The sequence below is a fragment of the Podarcis raffonei genome, chromosome 12 (assembly GCF_027172205.1).
Source record: "Podarcis raffonei isolate rPodRaf1 chromosome 12, rPodRaf1.pri, whole genome shotgun sequence".
Classification (NCBI taxonomy): Eukaryota; Metazoa; Chordata; class Lepidosauria; order Squamata; family Lacertidae; genus Podarcis; species Podarcis raffonei.
In genome coordinates this window covers 12,142,045-12,162,027 of record NC_070613.1, presented here as the reverse complement: position 1 = coordinate 12,162,027, position 19,983 = coordinate 12,142,045, and the positions used below count along the sequence as shown (strand labels likewise).

The 19,983-nt window shown below is 45.5% G+C and overlaps 1 protein-coding gene across 1 annotated transcript; it reads right to left on the bottom strand.

The window, feature by feature from the left end:
- Positions 1–12,364: 12,364 nt before the first annotated feature.
- Positions 12,365–19,687, bottom strand: HTR5A (5-hydroxytryptamine receptor 5A). Its single transcript, XM_053410197.1, has 3 exons — positions 19,165–19,687; positions 16,492–17,765; positions 12,365–12,849 (listed from the first exon to the last, which is right to left on the bottom strand). Exons 2-3 carry the CDS (start codon positions 17,233–17,235, stop codon positions 12,517–12,519), a joined length of 1,077 nt encoding a protein of 358 aa, XP_053266172.1. The 5' UTR covers positions 17,236–17,765; positions 19,165–19,687; the 3' UTR covers positions 12,365–12,516.
- Between the last annotated feature and the right edge of the window lie 296 nt (positions 19,688–19,983).

The window sequence follows — 19,983 nt, the reverse complement described above, 5'->3', positions numbered from 1 at the left end:
AGGAGCTGCAGGAAATGCCACTCTGCTGATTGGAAGACTAACCCAAAGGTATGTCTTGAGCTGGACTTGACTTGTGCTATGAACAATGTATAGCCAAGCAGCAGCACCTAGTTCAGATTTGTGAAAAGGATCTATGGGCGACGAAGCTACGCAAGGATACATTTTAATGAGGCTGTATCTGCTGCTTCTTCTCTAGATGAGAAGGACAAGTACAGTACATCTATGCTGCTTATTGTGACCTCTCTACATTTTTAAAAAAGTGGTGGGAGTAGTACAGCAAAAATGGCAATACTAGTTAGCATTTTTGCCATGCCACAAAGAAAAGATTCCAAATTTTCTTCTAAAACAGTATCTCAGGTTCTTGTTCAGTTGCTTTGGTGAGTTTTTAGCTCTGCCCAAGTTTTAAAAAATGGAGCTTAAAACACAACACAGTTGAACATTCCCAGTCCCCCCAAAACCTGAATTTTGAGATGGTCCTTTGAGTCCCTTCCGACTCTACAATTCTATGAATCTGTTTAACAGCACTGCGTAATGCTGATGAAGTTGCACATTCATCTGGGAGCTGAGATCAGCACCTGCCAGCAATAGGGAAGCTCACGTGACCTAATCTGAATAGCTTTATCAAGCCCAGCCATCCCCGGACTTTTGACCTGGCCTCATCTTTTCACAGCAGAAAGCAAAAGAGAACAGTGCAAGAACAGTGTTAACTTCTTGAATTTTTTTAACAGTAAGTAGAAATGGAAAGGCAAAGCTTGGTCTGCCCCTATGCAGACCTTGGCCGTTGCCTAGAATGAGACAAAAGGCCCACCTTGTGTATTACATAGGTACGTCTTCTGGTCTTGAGTTCAGGAACAATGTCACAAATGCCACCAGAGTTCAGAGGATAAGGGCACAGAGATTGATGCAATGGTACCAGTTTTCAAAATTTATTCAAATAATTCAAGAGCACTCAATCATACAAAGTGTTCATATATGCCCGGAAGGGATAGGAACTTAAGGAAGCTGACTAATACTGAGTCAGAACGTTGGTCTGTCTAGCTCTGTATTGTCCACACAGACCCCCAGGGTTCCAGACTGGGGTCCCTCTCAGCCCTACCAGGAGATGTTAAAATGTAATAAGCAGAAGCCATCCATCTTTCTCAGAAGCCTTTTGTTATTTTCTTTCCCGCCCCATCTATTTGCACATCTGGATTGCAGAATATTCCCTGTTGCAGCAATGGACCAGAGGCACAATAGTTCCAAAAAATGAACAAAGCTGAATTCGATTAGCATTGTAGGAGACCAAGAACTGTTGCTGTTGATCTCAGCCAAACACTGTCAGCTTCAATTCCTTTGATTCTTATTGCTAGAAGCCCAAATCACCCCTTGCTGTGAATTATATCTCCTCCCTTTCAGTACTAGGTTGGTGGTAGCAAGCCTTGTTGTCTGCTTTTCATCGAGCTGAAAGGGAGAAGCTGGCATGCTCCTTCATGGCATTGTGTCCCTTGATCTCATCTCAGGCCCACGGGCTCATCAGGTAACTGTGGTGAATTCTAGTCTGCCATTAATTGCCGTAAATTAAGTGCCCTCTGCTCAGGGAAAGTGTATGTATTATACCAGGGGTCAGCAAACTTTTTCAGCAGGGGGCTGGTCCACTGTCCCTCAGACCTTGTGGGGGGGCAGACTATTTTTTTGGGGGGGGAGAAAAAAAAGAACAAATTCCTATGCCCCACAAATAACCCAGAGATGCATTTTAAATAAAAGCACACATTCTACTCATGTAAAAACACACTGATTCCCGGACCGTCCGCGGGCCAGATTTAGAAGACGATTGTGCCGGATCCGGCCCCTGGGCCTTAGTTTGCCTACTCATGTACAATACTATTGGGAAGAGTGAGACAAGGTAAAAGGTACAGGTAAAGATAAAGGACCCCTGGACAGTTAAATCCAGTCAAAGGCGACTGTGGGTTGCAGCACTCATCTCGCCTTCAGGCCATGGGAGCTGGCATTTGTCCACAGACAGCTTTCCGGGTCATGTAGTCTGCATAACTTTATATATATATATATATACATTTTTATTAGTTTTTTTTAAACATATCATTTCCAACATTCATTTAACATAACTTCTTATCTTATACAATATTTTTGGACTTCCATCAACAACCTCTGAAGATTTTCCATTCTTTATTACTTATTCTGCATTTCTTAATTTCTCCATTACTTTTAATTATCTTTAACTAATAATTCACTTCATAGTCTTTCTTGCAATATTTCAAATAATCCTCCTCACAGAACTTCTTGCAGTGCTACTAATGTCATCTGTTTATTACAATTGCTTTTCAAATAGTTCAAATATTTACTCCAGTCTTCTAAGAATCTCTGGTCCCGCAGGTTTCGAATCCTTCCTGTTAATTTATCTAATTCTGTATAGTCCATTAATTTCATTTGCCATTCTACTTTCATCGGTAATTCTTCTTGCTTCCATTTTTGTGCCAGTAATATTCTTGCTGCCGTCATTGCATATAAAAAGAACTTACAATCCTGTCTATTAATATCCTCCCCTACAATGCCAAGTAAAAATGATTCTGGTTTTTTAGTAAATGTATATTTCAACACCTTTTTCATCTCATTATATATCATTTCCCATAAGTTTTTCACTTTTTTACATTCCCACCACATGTGATAAAAAGTTCCTTCCTTTTCTTTACATTTCCAACATTTATTACTTATTTTATACATTTTAGCTAGTTTCACAGGGGTAATATACTACCTATACATCATTTTCATCACATTTTCTTTCAAAGCATTGCATGCTGTAAATTTTAATCCTTCTTTCCATGTGGTCTGCATGACTAAACCTCTTGTGGTGCAACGGGACACTGTGACAGAAACCAGAGCGCACGGAAATACCGTTTACCTTCCCGCCACCTTCTACTTTCACTGGTGTGCTTTCGAACTGCTAGGTTGGCGGGAGCTGGGACAGGGTAACAGGAGCTCAGCCCCTTGCAGGGATTCGAACCACCAACCTTCTGATTGGCAAGCCCAAGAGGCTCAGTGGTTTAGACCACAGCGCCACCCGCGTCCCTATGAAGGGTGAGACAACCACTTGGGTCTCATGAAATGGCAGCTAATTATTCAGTAGTGGCTTCTGCACTGGGGAAAATGGGGCTCTGTCCCACCAACCTCAGACTTCCCTCAGCTACACCTCACCTTCCTGCTTTCTTACTTACAAGCTGCCCATCCGCTTCCTCCTCTTCTGTCTCTGTTGCCCTTGTATGACTCTGCATAGAGGAAGATGGGGATAAAACTGGAATCAATTGGCTCTGCCTGCCACTGGCTCCAGCTTCACCTCCCATTGGTCTCTCTGCCGTTGGACTGATTGATTTGAGTTATTATATTTCTAAGCAACTTTTCGTTCCCACGAATAGAAAAGCGGTTTACAAACAATAAATAACAACAACATAATGGAACATCACAAACTCAACGTAAATCATATGCAATAATTAACAGATCATCGGCAAAACAATTACAAAAAAGCTAAACAGCACAATTACAACAATAGGATTCGCAAAGTACTGCAGCATTCACAATCTATAAAAAATTAACAAGATTAACAAAATAGGAGCCAAAAGATAAACTAAGCACTGTTTGGTTCATACAAACATTTTCCCCACCCCCATGACAACATACTCCTTCATTCTATTCAGTTCATTAAAATGCACATCCACATAATGCCCATGGCAGCAACTCCCTTCTGATTTTGGTGCCCCAAATCTATATCTAATTCAAAATATAAACAATAATAAACTGTAAAATAACATTTTATTTTTTGAAATGAAACAAAATCTACAGTAAGGTGGAAAATTATGTTTATTTTTGTATACTTCCACTTTATTTATATTTGGGGGGGACGGACTACTTTCTCTGATTGCAAAGTCTTTGATCAGATTCTCCAAACTAATCTTACACAACTGGCTTCTATACTTAGTAGAGATAAGGCATCCAGCCTGCCTTGTTGCATAGTTGTTCTGTTGGGATTTTTAATATACGTCAACTGAGAAAATGAACGCTTAGCTGAGCAATTTGTGACCATTAATGCTAAAAATCCAACAGTGGAAAATTTCTGTAGTGCCCCCCCTTCCTTTGATGCCCTTGGCAAGTGCTTATTTTCCTTAATGGTTAAACCAGCTTGTTGTTAGTAATAATATAAATAAATAATAATAGTAATAACATAAATAATATAATATAATTATTATTATTATTACTACTGTTATGATTGGGATTGTATTTACACTTCCTGGGAGGGGTGCTTATGGAATTTTCTGTCTCAGGTCAACTTGGTCAACCTCGGGTACTACGCTCTTTTGGGGGGGCTGTTTTAAGGGGGAGGTGGCATGTCCTGTTCTCCAGGAAGCAAAATGTCTTGGCTGCTTGTACTGTTTCTTACCATTTGCTCATTTAGCCCTGCCTTTGCCAACCTTGTGCTCTCCAGGCATTTGGGACTATAACTTCCCAAGTGGGGCTGATGGAAGTTGTAGCCCAAGACATCTGGAGAGCATCAAGTTGCCAGAGGCTGATCTAGCCCATGAGTAGTGGCAACTTTCCGAGTTCTTTGGCAGAGAAGCATAAAAACAACTAGTGGGAAGGCTTTCGTCTTAGGAAATCATACCAGAGTAGATGGTCTCAAACAGCCTTTCCCTTTCTCCCACAAGAATGCAGTAATTGAAAATGCTATTGTTTTCAAGAGGCAGCCAGCAATTTTGCAGCTAAGGCATTTCTGAAATAGATACTAGAGGATGCTCGACAAAATGAGCATCAAGGCCTTTTGGTGGGTTGTTAGCTAGCCATTAGCTACTAGACCTCTGCCAGCTTGAGTGGGGCTTGAAGATAAATGGTTTAATAGCTGGGTTTTGGAGTACAGCCAGTGCAGGAGACAGTTTTGAATGTTTGCCTGGCTGGGCAGAGACATGGGGGACTTCATAAGCTACATGTTGCTTTTGGGGAACTGACACCCAGTGCTGGATTTATACGCGACAGGTTAGGGGCACAGATTATTAGTGGCCTCTAAAATCAATCTTTTAAAAACTAATTTTCGGGTTTTATATAATCCGTAACAAAAAAGGAAAGAAGAAAAGCAGACTCTGTTAGACTCTAAAACACACACTATTGTTCTGGTGTGAAAAAAAAGATATATACCTAATGGCCATACAGCTGTTTGTTGCAACTATTTTATAAATCTGTGCAGAACTAACTTATCAAAGTGTCCATAAACTGCCAAAGAGCTCTGGTGAAAGGTGGGGCTTGTCTCAGGCTACAAGGCCTCTTAAACGTGGCATTTCTCAGGCTCCCTATATAGTACTTTCTTCACGAGGAAGCTTACCGTGTAAAAAGTCTGCTACCACTCAAGGAAGATCTAATGAAAATGGATGGGCAGAGTATTCAGGGAAGGCAAAATAAAGTAGATTTGAAGATGGATTTAATTCCGGGGGGGGGGGGATAGAGTTTCAGGCATGTTTCTCACCTAACCCTACCTGTAGATAATGAGAATTGAGCCCAGGACCTTCTGCAGGATGTTCTCCCACAAAGCAACAGCCCTTCCCTAGCAGTGAGCCCCATTGCACTTCTGAATAGACACATATGCATAGGATTGTGCTGTAAGTGAAACCTCTCTACCTGGAGCCAAACTGCTGCTGAATATGAGTGGCAGGGAGCAATATCAGGAGAGGGCTATTGCCCCCACAGTTCTGCCTGTTTGTGGGGTTCCCCAAGACCTAAGACACTGTGGAAAATGGGATACTGGAGTGCATAACCCTTTTGCTTTGATCCACTTGGATTCTTATGCCCTTACAGAAAGCCAGCCAAGAATTACCGGGTAGTTTGCAGCATTTGCCTCTAAGCACCATTTTTTGTACTTTTTCTTCCACAAAGGAAGCTAGTGCAAGCTAGAAGCTGTGTCTTAAAGCTGCTGTTTCCCTGAGCCTTGATTATACACATTCAGTTATGTTCAGTGGCTGTGGGGGTTTGTACTAGGCAGCTTTCAAAACACACCCTCCAGGCTCTTGCTATTAACTTTCAGTCCGTAACGTTCTGTACTTTTTACACTGAACCATCTGAGCATGTGAAGAGAAATCTTAATCTCCCAGTTGGGTAAAGGTTAGCTAAGTTGTTCCTCGAGTTCTCTTGAGCTTTGAAGGAGCAATAATAATACCCTTTCAAGGTATTAAGTTAAAGAAAAACACGACTGCCTCACAGTCTTAATCATTCTTTCTCCTCTTCAAAGTGCTGTTGAATGGAACCTGTGGACTGACAATTTGAGTATTGCAATGCTATTCGTTTACAGGAAAGGTTAGACGTGATTACCTAATAATAAGGACAACAGCAAATGGCAGATAGATACAGTGGTGGAGCTGATGGGGTGGAAGGCAGGGAGAGCAGCAGTGAGTGGAATCAGAATCAATCACAGGCAAAACTGCCTCCTGATTGGTTCAAAGCAAGAAGATAGGCAGGTGGGGGCTGGCTCAGGGCAGTCTTAGGTTGGTGGGGCAGTGCTTGAGTCAGCCTCCACTAAGCCAGCTTAAGCCAGCCTCCCCCTCCTGGTGCCCTCCAGATGTGCTGACGGGGGCTGATGGGAGTTGTAGTCCAAAACAAGTGGGCACCAGGCTGGAGAAGAATGTGTTGCACCATTGCCACTGCAAGCCACAAAACAGACCTGTCCTCCTGGCCAACACAATGTTCATGGAAGAAGAAAGAAGAAAAAAGAGTTTGGATTTGATATCCCGCTTTATCACTACCCGAAGGAGTCTCAAAGCAGCTAACATTCTCCTTTCCCTTCCTCCTCCACAACAAACACCCTGTGAGGTGAGTGGGGCTGAGAGACTTCAAAGAAGTGTGACTGGCCCAAGGTCACCCAGCAGCTGCATGTGGAGGAGCGGGGACGCGAACCTGGTTCACCAGATTACGAGTCGACTGCTCTTATCCACTACACACCTGATGGGGAACTTGGAGACCTCTACCTGTTTATTGCACTCCAGCTCCCACCTGTTGTTGATCTGCCTGGACTTGATATTCCACCTTTCACTCCCCTTAAGGAGCCTCAAAGCGGCTAACAATCTCCTTTCCCTTCCTCCCCCACAACAAACACCCTGTGAGGTGAGTGGGGCTGAGAGACTTCAGAGAAGTGTGACTAGCCCAAGGTCACCCAGCAGCTGCATGTGGAGGAGCGGGGAAGCGAACCCGGTTCACCAGATTACCAGTCCACCGCTCTTATCCACTACACCACACTGGATGGGAAACTTGGAGTCCTCTACCTATTTATTGCACTCCAGCTCCCACCTATTGTTGATCTGCCTGGATTCACATACAACCAGTCAGGCTTTGCCTGAGCCTGCTCCTGTCCAGTCTCTGTTCCAGACTTGGCCCTGCCAGGAGGGACAATGTTGTTTTTTTAATATTTTTTTAAAAGATTAACTCTTGCCAGTTCAAGTCCAGACATTAGCATCAGTTTATATAGATGCACTAGCCTTAGCTCAGAAACCATTCCATTCTCTTGAATGCAACACACTCTTTAGTGTTCTGTCTACACATCTTGTTTCACATTGGAAAAACTGTGTTGTGCTTCAGTCTGTGTGTAGGCAGGATTTGCATGTCCCTTATACCTTTAGGTAGTCCTCTCTCTTCTCTCTCTTTTTCTTGTTTACTCCTCTATCAAAACTTGAACTACTATAGAATGTACCCACAGTTGTTCAGCAAGCTACAATCAGTTCCCACTCCCCAGCCCTTCATGCAAAAATCAGAGAGTCCTGGGGATAAAGGAGAAATTCTCCCTTATCACATGCTTAAGTTGAAGTGATATATTTTTATCCTTCGCTGGATTTAAAAGCCTGATATCTCAAAAAGCTGCAGCAATTGCCTGCTTTGCTTCAGCACAGACAAGATGCTTTCGAAATGTGCGCCAGACTGCTAGTTCTTATCCTCAATATGGCTACTTGGAAATACGAACCATTTGATTTCCCTGGACATTGGGTGTTTGCAGAGAGTGCTAGTTTTTGTATGTTGGTGCTGGGATTGCACAGCAGCTAGAAGCTTCTGAAACAGACTTAGTCTGGTTTGCACCACAACACATTTGTTCCATTCACCTCTGATGGCTTTTCTACTGCTGGCATATAAGAAAAACTTCAGCCAAAGGTAACTATCATTTGGTGTGCTGTTCATTTCAGGTGCTGGGAAACCAATGAATTACATAGAACGAAAAACATACTTTTCCATATATTTTATTTTCCTCCAGTACTTCTAAACTGCACTTTCATATATAAAATGTCACAAGGTGGTGTACAGCTTAAAACATAAAATTACAATAAAAACATCAAACACATCAGTAAGAGCTGGTTGGCAGAGAATCTCAAGTTTGAAAGGCCTGCCAAAATAACACAGTTTTAATACTCCGTGGGAATAATACTCCATCAGAAGACCTCAGATACTTAAAATTGCATAGCTGCAGATTTTTGTCCAGAAATGTTTTATTAGTACGAGCCTGATTCAGTCATGATGTTCACTTTTCCTATACATGGAGAGCATACATAGCACATACTTTGCATTGAGCCGATTCTTCATAAGTTGTGTGGCCCAGGATTCAGACCTGCTGGTATTTGTGGATGAGTCTGCTAACATGGATGTCAGAAATGACTGGCTGCAGGAAACATGCATGGAAAGAACCTCCAATATCATTGCTTCACCAGAGGCTCCCTGGGAGGAAAGACTCATTAGCTAGAGCTCAAGAGCTAGAGGAGTTAACCTTCCTCTTGACTCAGAGAACCCCTCCTCAGACATCTCTATAGTGTTCAAGGCAACCTCTGCACTAACCATCCAATTCCAGCTGGAACGACCTAGCTGCTCTGGAGAAAGAGAACGTGAGACTTTTTTTCCTTAGGGTGCCAAGCTTGATACACTAACCTGATTGCAGGCCTACAGTAAGACTGCAACGTACACTCACTTTTCTTATGTGATCACAACCTTACAAAGGCAATTGAAAAAAATCAATAAATAAACCAGAAAAACACAGGGAGAATTAAAATATGTGGTAGGAAAAGAGTGGTAGGGAGAGTGGGAAACCGCAGTTAGCAATCCCAGCAGCCATTGCACTCACCCTGGGAGTGTTTAGGCGTTGTCAGAGAGTCAGCTGGAGATTTGGAGAGAGAAATAGGGCCTAGCAAGAGCACAGAGAGCAAGTGGAGGTGGTCTGAGAACTAGGGGAGCAGCTTGCGGGTTAAGGGGCCTTCCTGGCTTTATGCATTTTTGCTTTAGCAGTTCCTGGGAACCGAACCCTTGCTTAAATTGTGGACTTATTATACAGTACTTAAAGCCACAGGCTGTTGCTGGAGCAGCTTTCCATACTCACTGCTCTGGATTGCCTTGTATTCTGCCCTGATTCTGTTAGATGAGCTCTGCAGTGAGCTGACCATGGTGCTGATCTCTAGCAAACTGATCTGCTCTCCTAGACGGCACCTCATTGGGGACTATGCCGGGGACAGTATTTATATATATATAGTGGTACCTCGGGTTAAGAACTTAATTCGTTCTGGAGGTCTGTTCTTAACCTGAAACTGTTCTTAACCTGAAGCACCACTTTAGCTAATGGGGCCTCCTGCTGCCGTTGCGTCACCGCTGCACAATTTCTGTTCTCATCCTGAAGCAAAGTTCTTAACCCGAGGTAATATTTCTGGGTTAGCAGAGTCTGTAACCTGAAGTGTATGTAACCAGAGGTACCACTGTACTACTCAGCAGGGCTTGGCCATGGGATAAATAATAATAATGTGCACAAAACAGAATTAATATGGCATTCAACTGCACTTCAGTATGTATGAAATAATAAAGGGTGAAACATGAGGGGAATTGTGGAGAACAACATAGCTGAAACCAGTTGACAGGTAGAATGGAATGTTACCCAGTTGTAGCTAGAACAGCAGGAGGTTTGTCTAGATACCAACTTATTATTTGCCTTGTATTCTTTCTCATTTTAATGTGTGCACATATCAATTTAAGGCCACTTTTAAGGCTTTTCCTTTTTGAGAGACAGTGCGGTGTAGTGATCAGAGTGTTGGACCATGGAAGATCATGGTTCAAATCCCCACTCAGCCATGAAGTTCAGTGGGTGATCTTCTTGGGCCAGCCACTGCCTTTCAGCCTAGCCTACCTCACAGGGTTGTTGTGGAGATTAACTGAGGAGGGGGAGAACCATGTATGCCACCTAGAGTTCCTTGGAGAAAAAGTGGGCTATATATGCAATAAACGAATAAGGCAATTGAGAAGGTTGTGGTGGAACAACTGCAAGCATTCCTGGATGAGATTGATTAACTGGATCCATTTCAGTCTGGTTTCAAGCCTGGGTTTGGGATCAAATCAGCTTTGGTTGCCCTGACAGATGTACTTTATAGAGAGGAGGACAGAAGAAGCACAATGCTGCTCCTTCTTGATCTCTGTGTCTTTTCATACCATTGGCCATGGTATCCTTCTGGATGGTGTGGGGTGTATGGTGGCTCTGCTACTTCTTTCAGGGCCGTGAGCAAAGGGTAGCACTGGGAGAGTTGCTCTTTGGCCTCTGGTGTTTATGCTAATAAGTGCCACAAGGAAATATTCCATCTCCAGTGCTGTTTAGCATCCTTATGAAGCCACTGGGAGTGTTCACTGGGAGTTTCAAAGTGAAGTGTTAACAATATGCTAATGATACCCAACTCTGTTACATCTGAGTCAGACTACTGGACTGGTACATGAAGGCAGTGTGTTGGACTAGATGAGGATCCATAAACTGAGTTTGAAGCCTGGAAAGGTGGAGGCCTCCTTGTGCAGGGTGATTCTCATGTCCAGGAGAAAGGTCAATGGCCTGTTTGTGATGGGGTTGCGTTCCTTCAGAGGTCCACAGCTTAGGGCAAACTCCTTGATCCATCTTTGTCACCAGAGGCCCAGATATGCTCTGTGGCCAGTAGTGTCTTCTGATATACCAGCTGTGGCCATTCTTAGACTTCAATAGTTGGACCACAGTAGTCCATGTATTGTTAACCTCAAGACTTGGTTACTGTAACATGCTTCACGAGGGGCTCATCCAGAAGCTGCAGTGAGTGAAAATTGCAGTGAACAGACTGCTCACAGGCACACATTACTGGCAACATGTTACTCCACTGCCGAAAGAGCTACTCCGGTTCCCAACTTGCTATGAGGTTCAGGTTCAAGGTTCTTGTGTTAAGCAACCTGAGCCAAAAATACCTTAAGGATTGTCTGAATCCTTAACCACTGAGATCCTCTGATAAAGCACTTCTGGTGCTTCTGAAATTTGGTCAGTCTTTGCTAAGAACAGAAACCTTTTGTGTGGCAGGTCCTACTCAGTGGAACTCCCTGCCACTAGAGGTTCAACATGTTTTTATCTTTGTAAACTGCCTAGAAGCCTATCTTGGCATTAAGCAGTTCATGGATTCATAAATAATAATTCACATGGGGGGGACAACCTGCCTCTCTCCCTCCCTCTGGGACCCCAAGCAGCTGTCCACTCCCTCCAGTCCTGCGTCCTGGGCTTCTTCTTCTTGGATCCTCCATCCCTATCCCTCTAATACCATATACTGCACAGCCCAGAAGCAGGGAAAGGGCTGGCCTGCAGGCAGGCTTCCCTGTGCATGCCTGACCAAGCCACAGAGTGCTGGCCCACCTCTGTATTTTTATTGCAGTTTATAGTAACTTAAATTGATGGTTGTCTTGTAGATTTTTTATTAAATTTGTGCTTTTTTTAAAAGTTGTATATCACTTAGAGATTTATATATTGAGCAGTATAGAAATTGTTGATGATGGCATCCATCTGTCTCGAGAGACCTGGTTTTCAGTTAATCAATAAGTTCATGATAAAGAGTGGGGTGGGGAACCTCGAATTCACGAGCAAACTTAGGTCCGCCAGGCCTCAAAGTGTGACTTCAGGTGTGGGGCAGATAGAATAATAGAATCGTAGAGTTGGAAGGGACCACAGAGGTCATTTAGTCCAACCTCTAGAAATGCAGGAATCCTTTGCCCCATGTGGGGCTTGAACCCACAGCCCTGAGTTTAAATCTTGTGCTCTACTGACTGAGCCAACTCTTGAGATATTAAGTGAGGCTTGGCCAAAAAGGGCTTTGTAGGTTAATGTTTCCTCTCCAAGAAAAGGGTGTGGGCATGAGAAGAAATTGGCATAGCTCATTACACATGGTGTCACACGCTAATTCCCAGGGGAGACCATTCCATGGTGCTCAGAAACGTTATCTTCCACACAGGTAATCAGGTAATCCCAATAATAAAATGTTGCTTCTTTGTGCTGGGAAAACACAATCTCTTCACCAAGTAAGTGCTTCAAGAAAGAAGTCAGAATGGCCTGTGACAATTGAGCATTTATTGTGATATAAACTGATAATCTGGAAAGGCCTCACGTGCCTTTAAGGAGCGCCCCCCCCCGCCATGTCTCTTTAAGTAATTTAGGGAAGGGGAAAGTTTTTAGAAAGGCCTTCCTTCCTCCTTTGCCCTCCTCGCTTACTGCTGCCTGGAGAAGAGGTTCCGGAAAGCGTTGTTGTAGTTCTTGTTGAAGGCCGTATAGATCAGAGGGTTGAAGAAAGAATTGGAATAGCCGAGCCAAAGGAAAATGCTTTTCCAGAGCGGGGGTATGTCACAGGAACAGAGGGGGTTGATGAGTTCTGTGATGAAAAAGGGGATCCAGCACAGCACAAACACCCCGATGAGGATACCCACCATAAGGGCAGCTCTCTTCTCTTTCTGCTCCCTCCACGTGTCTCCGTCCGTCTGGAAGGTGACTGTGGCGTGCTGGGCGGTGAACACCATCTGCGGCTGCTGGGAGGCTTCCTTCACCTGCCAAAGACAAACATAATCTTCAGACGCATGTGTGTGTTTGTTTTGCTGGCCGGCCTGCCACCTGCCAGTTGCCAAACACGAAATCCTGTGTGCTGCATGCTAATTTGCAAGATGCTGCCCAGCAGAGGTTTGCCTGGAGTTTTGCGGTGGGGTGAGAGTTCCAAGCAGGTGTGTGCACACAGCTGAACACCTCCTATGCATACCCTCAATTGGGGGGGGGGCAATATCTAGTGGTCACAGCCTCAATTTGGCTTGCACTCCTGGAGCATCCACCTTTCCACCCCCCTCTTACCTAAAAAGACACCACACCTTACAGAAGGTATATAAAAGTTGAGTCTCTGGCGTGCTCTGGTCCATGGGGTCCCGAAGAGTCGGACACAACTAATTGACTAAAGAACAACACTAAAGTTACATCACTGGCTGATTGTATTTTCCCCCACCTATAAGATTTCCAACGTTTTATTTTTGCCCCCCAATGCATTTTTCATATTGATACGTTATGTTGTGACTGCAGCAACCTCACGCTTTTCTATAACGTTATGCACCCCTGTGCATTAGATAAACAAGCAGCATCTATGGCTAGAGGCAGTGTATTTAGCAGATCCCTTATACTGAGATTATCTCTGGTGTGGAATACTGTGGGTCATTCTGGTCGCCTCACCTCAAAAAGGATATGGCAGAGTTGGGAAATGTTCAGAAAGGGGCAACTGAAATGATCAAAGGATGGAGCAGGTCCCCCTACAAAGAAAGGCTGCAACATTTGGGACTTTTCAGTTTAGAGAAAAGGCATGAGTAGGAGGTGGTGTGTTTATGGAAGTTTATAAAATTATGAATGGGATGAGAAAGTGGATAGGGAAAGTTTCTCTCCCTCCCTCATAACACTAGGATGTCCAATTAAGCTGAATGTCAGAAGATTCGGGACAGATAAAAGGAAGTATCCATTCATGCAACACATAATTAAAACTAGGGAACTTGCTCCCACAGGAAGCAGTAACGGCCATCAACTTGAATGGCTTTCAAAGGGAATTAGACAAATTCATGGAGCGTAAAGCTATCCATAAGGGATGCGGGTGGCGCTGTGGGTTAAACCACAGAGCCTAGGACTTGCCGATCAGAAGGTCGGCGGTTTGAATCCCCGCGACGGGGTGAGCTCCCGTTGCTCAGTCCCTGCTCCTGCCAACCTAGCAGTTTGAAAGCACCAAGTGCAAGTAGATAAATAGATACCACTCCAGCGGAAAGCTAAACAGCATTTCCGTGCGCTGCTCTGGTTCGCCAGAAGCGGCATAGTCATGCTGGCCACATGACCCGGAAGCTGTACGCCGGCTCCCTCAGCCAGTAAAGGGAGATGAGCACCGCAACCCCAGAGTCGGCCCTTTACCTTTACCTTTAAAGCTATCTATGGCTACTAGCCATGCTGGCTAAGCTCTTGTGCTCAGGTCCTGATGAAGGTCCCTGACATCTGGCTAGCCACTGGGAGAAGAGGATGCAGAACTAGATGGGCAATTGCTAGATCCAGTAGATTCTTCTTATGTTCCTCAGCATCCACTGATTCAGCAAAGCCATCCCCGCACCCCAATTTGTAGCTTCACCTGTTCTGTGCTTTCCGTCTCTCCGGCCCCTCCACTCCTCCAAGCCTGCCTGAGTTTTCGTTTTGTTTTATCCTCTGGGCAGGGAGAATGTCAAGCCTTTGTGGTGTACGATGCCTAGCACAATAAAGATGCTAATTAAATGTTAAATAGGAGCTGCAGTATAATGTGCTGCTGGCCAGCCGGGGCTGAAGTTGCGAGATTAAAAAGCAGGAGGTGCCAGGTCCCAAAGGGTGGGTCACAGCTGCCTTGGTGTGGGTCGCTCCCCAAGTGCCGTGTATTGTCAAGCTGCCAAATGTAGCTGTTGGCTGCAAGATGGTACTCAGGCGTGGAAGGCTAAGGGGCCAGGGCTGCGGAGGATCAACAAATGGATTCTTAATAAAGACAAGATTCAATTGGGATGTTCTGCAGATGAACCAATTGTTAACTGGTGACTTATGGAGTTTATGCAGAGACACTGAAAGGAACCCTACATAAATGGGCTGGGTTTTAAATTTTTGGCACTAAAATGAAAGTGTTAGCTTCTGTATAGCTCAGTTAACTGCCGAGATTAATGGGAATGAAATGCAGTTATATTTACATACAATAATTAGATATTGCCTTTCATTTTGGCCACATTCACACCATAGGTTCATAGCACTATGATGCCATTTTTAACAGTCATGGTTGTCCCCCCAAATAATAATTCTGGGAACTGTAGTTTCTTAAGGGTGCTGAGAGTTGTTGGGACACCCCTATTCCCATCTCAGAGCTACTGTTCTCTCAGTGGTTTAACAATCAATCCCTCTTCATAGGGAATTATAGCTCTAGGAGTGGAATAAATTCCTTGAGCTGAAGGAATTCGTGGCAAAATTTGCAAAGGGGAAGGCATGCAAAGTGAGATGTTGATGTGCCTGGAATTGAAACTTTAAAGAGATGTAAATTTTGACATGAGTGCTTTTAGGTAATGCACCCACAAGCAAATACAAAGGGCTTGAATTGTGTAGGTTCTCCTATGTGTGAAATGTATCTCAGTTTTCATCCTGTTTGCTTAATTAAGGGATTAATATGATATACGCATAGCAAACTCATTCTTCATGCATGGAACCTTATGAAACCAAAACTGCACACCCACACACAAGAAGGGAGGTATAAACAGGCTTCAAGAAATGGCAATGTTTGCAGAACTACAAGAAAGGTACCATATTTTGCGTGGCTGGGGGAGGACTATGCAGGAGAGGGCAAAAAGCAGCTCATTGAGAACTGAGCAAGATCAGTGGATAAGGAATGCGGAATGGATAGTAGGTAGCAGATTGGAGAATGGAATGGTATGGAATGGAATGGAATAACAGGGCATGGCTTGTTGGCTGGCTAGAATCCTGAACAAAGCAGCACTGGTCCAGCCCCAAAGAGAAAAAGAGCAAAAGCCCCGATTGATGTCAAGAACACTGTTAAGATTAAACTTAAATATCTTTAGTGGGAGATAGCCCACTAAAGCCAATATGAGTCTTTTAATACTTGACACTTTCAAGTGTTCCAAGTGCTTCATGAATATTATCTTTGCAACAACCCTGTAAAGAAAACCAGGATTAATGCCTTCTTATTTCAGATTGAGCGGGAGGGGGGGAGGTGATGAGAAGTAAGGCAGAGGGAACAATGACTACCTAAGGATGGCTAGGGAGTTCCTGGCTGAGATGAAATATGAGCCAAGGGCTTGTGAGCTCAGACACTTAGGCAGCAGACAGCAACAGCCATTGCATAAGATAAATAAATTCAGCAACTCGCCGTTAACCACTGTGCTCAGGGCTCAAAGTGGTTGTTAGTCAAGGCCAGCCACAGACATTTGGGTGCCCAGCGCAGAGCAGCAAATGGTGCCCCTCCCTGAGTCAAGGTGTACAGTACACAAGGCCACCAGAAAAGTCCACAAACGCCTCTCCCCGCTAAGCCCAGTACTAAAAACACAACAACAGTAATAAATTACTGACAGCCACTTCACCCTGCCTAACAGAAGGTCTGCTGTGTGAATGTGCTGCCCAGTTCTACAGCAGACAGCAGCACCTGATGAAAAACTAACCTCCAGGGTTTCAGGTGTGATAGGAGTGATGGAGTTGCTCTTCCGGGATCCAATGCGAAACTTGGCTGCCTTGTAGATTTTCCAGTAGACAAAGAGCACCACACAGAGGGGCAGGTAAAAAGCCCCAAAGGTAGAGAAGATGGTGTAAGAAGGCTCCTGGCTGACTTGGCATTCCTCGTTGCCCTCCGAATAAGTCTCCCCCCAGCCAAAGATCACCGGAGCCAGGGAGATGATGGCCGAGAGGACCCACGTCAGAGCAATCATAATGTTGGAGATGCGCCGGCGGGTCCTCAGGGTGTACTCTAGGTGGCGAGTGATGGACCAGTAGCGGTCCAGAGCGATGGCCGTGACGTTCCAGATGCTGGCCGTGCAGCACAGCACATCGCAGGAGATCCACACCTGGCACAGGATCCGCCCCAGCCTCCAGCGCCGCCCGGACAGTTCGTGGACCAGGCTGAGAGGCATCACCAAGGCGGCCACCATCACATCCGAGATGGCCATGGAGGCCACCAGGTTGTGAGGAACCCTGTGGAAAGTGCGGACACGCAGTATGGTCGCAAGGACCAGCACGTTCCAGAGGAAAGTGGCAATCACCAACATGGCTAACAGAGTCAAGACGAGGACGCTAAAGATAGACAAGGGTCCACGGGCGCCAGGGTGGTCCAGGAGGGAGCTGGAGCCCGTCCGGTTGGATTCTGCTGAAGTAGTGACTGAGAAGCAGGTGAAGTTGGGGCACCAATCCATTGTGCAAGGATGAGCAGTACAAAGTTTCAGAAGGCAAGGTGGAGTGAAATGCTTCTTCTGGTTGTAAAAGGTGGTGCTCCTTGTTATCCCCCAGGTTATATAGTTAAGGAAAAACCATTGTTCATGGGGGGGGGGGTGTCGGGTTTTTTATTCAATCCACAGTTTATCAGTTAGGCTGTTGTGACTTATCCTGGCTTGTCACCTGAGCTGGGATCCGTTTATGAAATCTTCATTGTCAGGAAGGGCAGGATTTCCATTTTGGCTGCTGTCTTGCATTCCTTGTTGTCAATTTTTAAGTGGTATTTGTCATAGCTTTAATACTGCCTGGTTTGCAAACCTCCCAGAGAATATCGACTGGTGGGTGGTGATATGCTTTTAATAAGTAATGATAATAGCAATAGTATTTCAGGCTCCAGAGCTCGGTCACACTCCTGGTTTGTGAAGCATCGATCCAGCAGGTGAAGGCCCGGGATACACACTAAGGAAATATTTGTGAGAGATTCCAAATTCTGTGTCAGAGTTTGCTGCATCTGTAAATTGAACAAAGAGACCAGGAAATTAGGTGAGGAAGCAAAGGAAATTGCAACTGCTGTTCAGGAGAGGATACCACCGGTATACAAGAAACTTGAGGACCATGATTTGACCTTGTCTATGCTGGAACTTCAAGGGAAAGAGAGGAACCTAAGACTCCGGGCAGTACCAGAAAAAGAGCAGGACAATTTGGTGGACTATCTTACAAAGGAATTTGCCACATTAGAAAGTTAACACATTGGTTGCAGGAAGTTTAGGGCAAAAGAGAAAGCAAGAGATAATGCCATTGCAGTGGAGGAAGGAGAAGAAAAAACCCTTACAAATACCAACAGTTCTGACTTTGTAGCCTCCCCTTCACTTCTGTCTCCTTCTTTGAGAAATCTTAGATTTAATGTCATCTATTCTTGGTCAGGTCCATGCTTTACAGAAACAGATGTATTATACAACACGGGGGGGGGGATCCTGATGTGTGTTTGCCACATTTGCCATGGAGAAATCAAAGCCTGCAAAAGCAGAATTAAGGACCCAGTCTCCCCTCCGGGGTAGATGGCAGGGCTCGCTACACAAGCCTGTGAGCCCTATCAATTTTAATTCAGGTGCTAAACACAGACACCACCACCTTTGACATCTTTCTGAGAATACAATAAAAAAAACCACTAACTAACTTGGAAACTTCTAAAGATCAGAGCCAATGATAGCTGGGGCCATCACAATTTAGACCAGGCTGACTATACTGTCTCTCTTTCCAGTGGGCATTTGTAATGCAACTGAGTATTTTGGCCAGTGCAAACGTTGCCTGTATATTGCATTACAAAGCAACCAAGGCAAGCTCTGTTGGGTGTGAAAATGCACTCTTAGGGATCCCTTTTGCATCTTCCGCAAAAGCAGCTGAAAGAGGATGTTGGCCACTGCTTTCGCCAAAGCACTCCACAGGGGAAGCTCAGCATTTGGAACATCTGCAACAGGAGATCACCTTGTCTGCCCTGGCTTGGGCTTGACAGGAGATGTCGTTTGAAACATCTGCAGGCACCAGGTTAGTGAAGACCAGGACTTTTTTTTCCAGCTGTAACTCAATTCTGACACCTCTCAGGTGGGCGCCATTCTAAGAGAACAAGGGAGGTGTTCATGGTGAGTTCCGGCTCCTCTTTTTCTAGAAAAATAGCACTGCTGAAGACTACCCTACATAATGCCTGTGGGATCCTGGTGTGTTTGTGTGTGATCAGACAACCGCGCCACGGGACAGAGATATGGGCTCACACAAGGATGGTTGCACAAGCACACACAAAGAACAGACCAAAAAGCAAACGGCGAGTACGGACCCTCCAAAGAACTCTGCTAACACGAGGCTTCCCCCAACCCCAAGTGTGTCTCAGCCCCACCAGCATCTGAGAGACTCACCGTCGATTGAGAGTCCCTCGCTCTCATCGAACTGGGTACCTTCCATCGGATGAAGGTATCTTGCCACTGCCCCAATAAATCCGCTAAAGCTGAACGCTGTTGTGCGCCCTTGTTCTGCTCCACGGGGCTGCAGCCGTACCGTGCAGTCCTAAACACGCTTCCTCGGGAGGAAGCCCCCTCGAGGGTGTTTAGGATGCCGCTGTTCACTCAGCAAGCCCCGAGGAATTCGATGGCACTTGCTGCCAGACAGCAGCCTGAAGTCGGAGAGGCGCAACGAGACTTTCTTTTTTTTAAGGCAGCGTTTCCAGGAAGGAAGACCCCGCTGGATTCAACGGGGCTCGCTTCCAGGAAGGAAGACAGGATCGTGCGAGCCTGAAAGCCACGTTGAATTCGGTGGGACCTCCCTACCGTGTGTTTTTGTGTCCACACGCAGGCTAGCGCTGCAACGCGGGTCTCTCTCTGCGCCCTTCCCCCCTCGCAACGCTTTATTTGGGAAACCGCGCCCGATCCACGCGATGGCAATACCTGCTCTGCGGTTCCAGCGGCTGCGTTGCAGCAGCAAAGGGAAGCCGCCCTCCTCCTCCTCCTCCTTCTCTTCCTCTGAGTCCGCTGTCTCGCTCCTAAGCCGAGGCGCGCCCATCAGCTGACAGCGCCCGCCCGGCTCCCCAAGGGCTCCGCGCGGTCAGGAGGGCGCCTGGTCCCCGGAGGGGCTCCCTTCATCCGCGCAGCGCGCGCCTTCCCGCCTGCCTCCTCTCCGACCTTCCTGCTCCAGGCAGAGAGAAAAGTCTCCCCAGCCCCGCCGAAGCTCTGCGAGCGCCG

Coding starts and splice junctions, on each gene's coding strand:
- HTR5A (XM_053410197.1), bottom strand. CDS start 17,235: ATGGATTGGTGCCCCAACTTCACCTGCTTCTCAGTCACTACTTCAGCA. Junction 12,850..16,491: donor TCACACCTGAAACCCTGGAG/GTTAGTTTTTCA, acceptor TGTCTTTGGCAG/GTGAAGGAAGCCTCCCAGCA.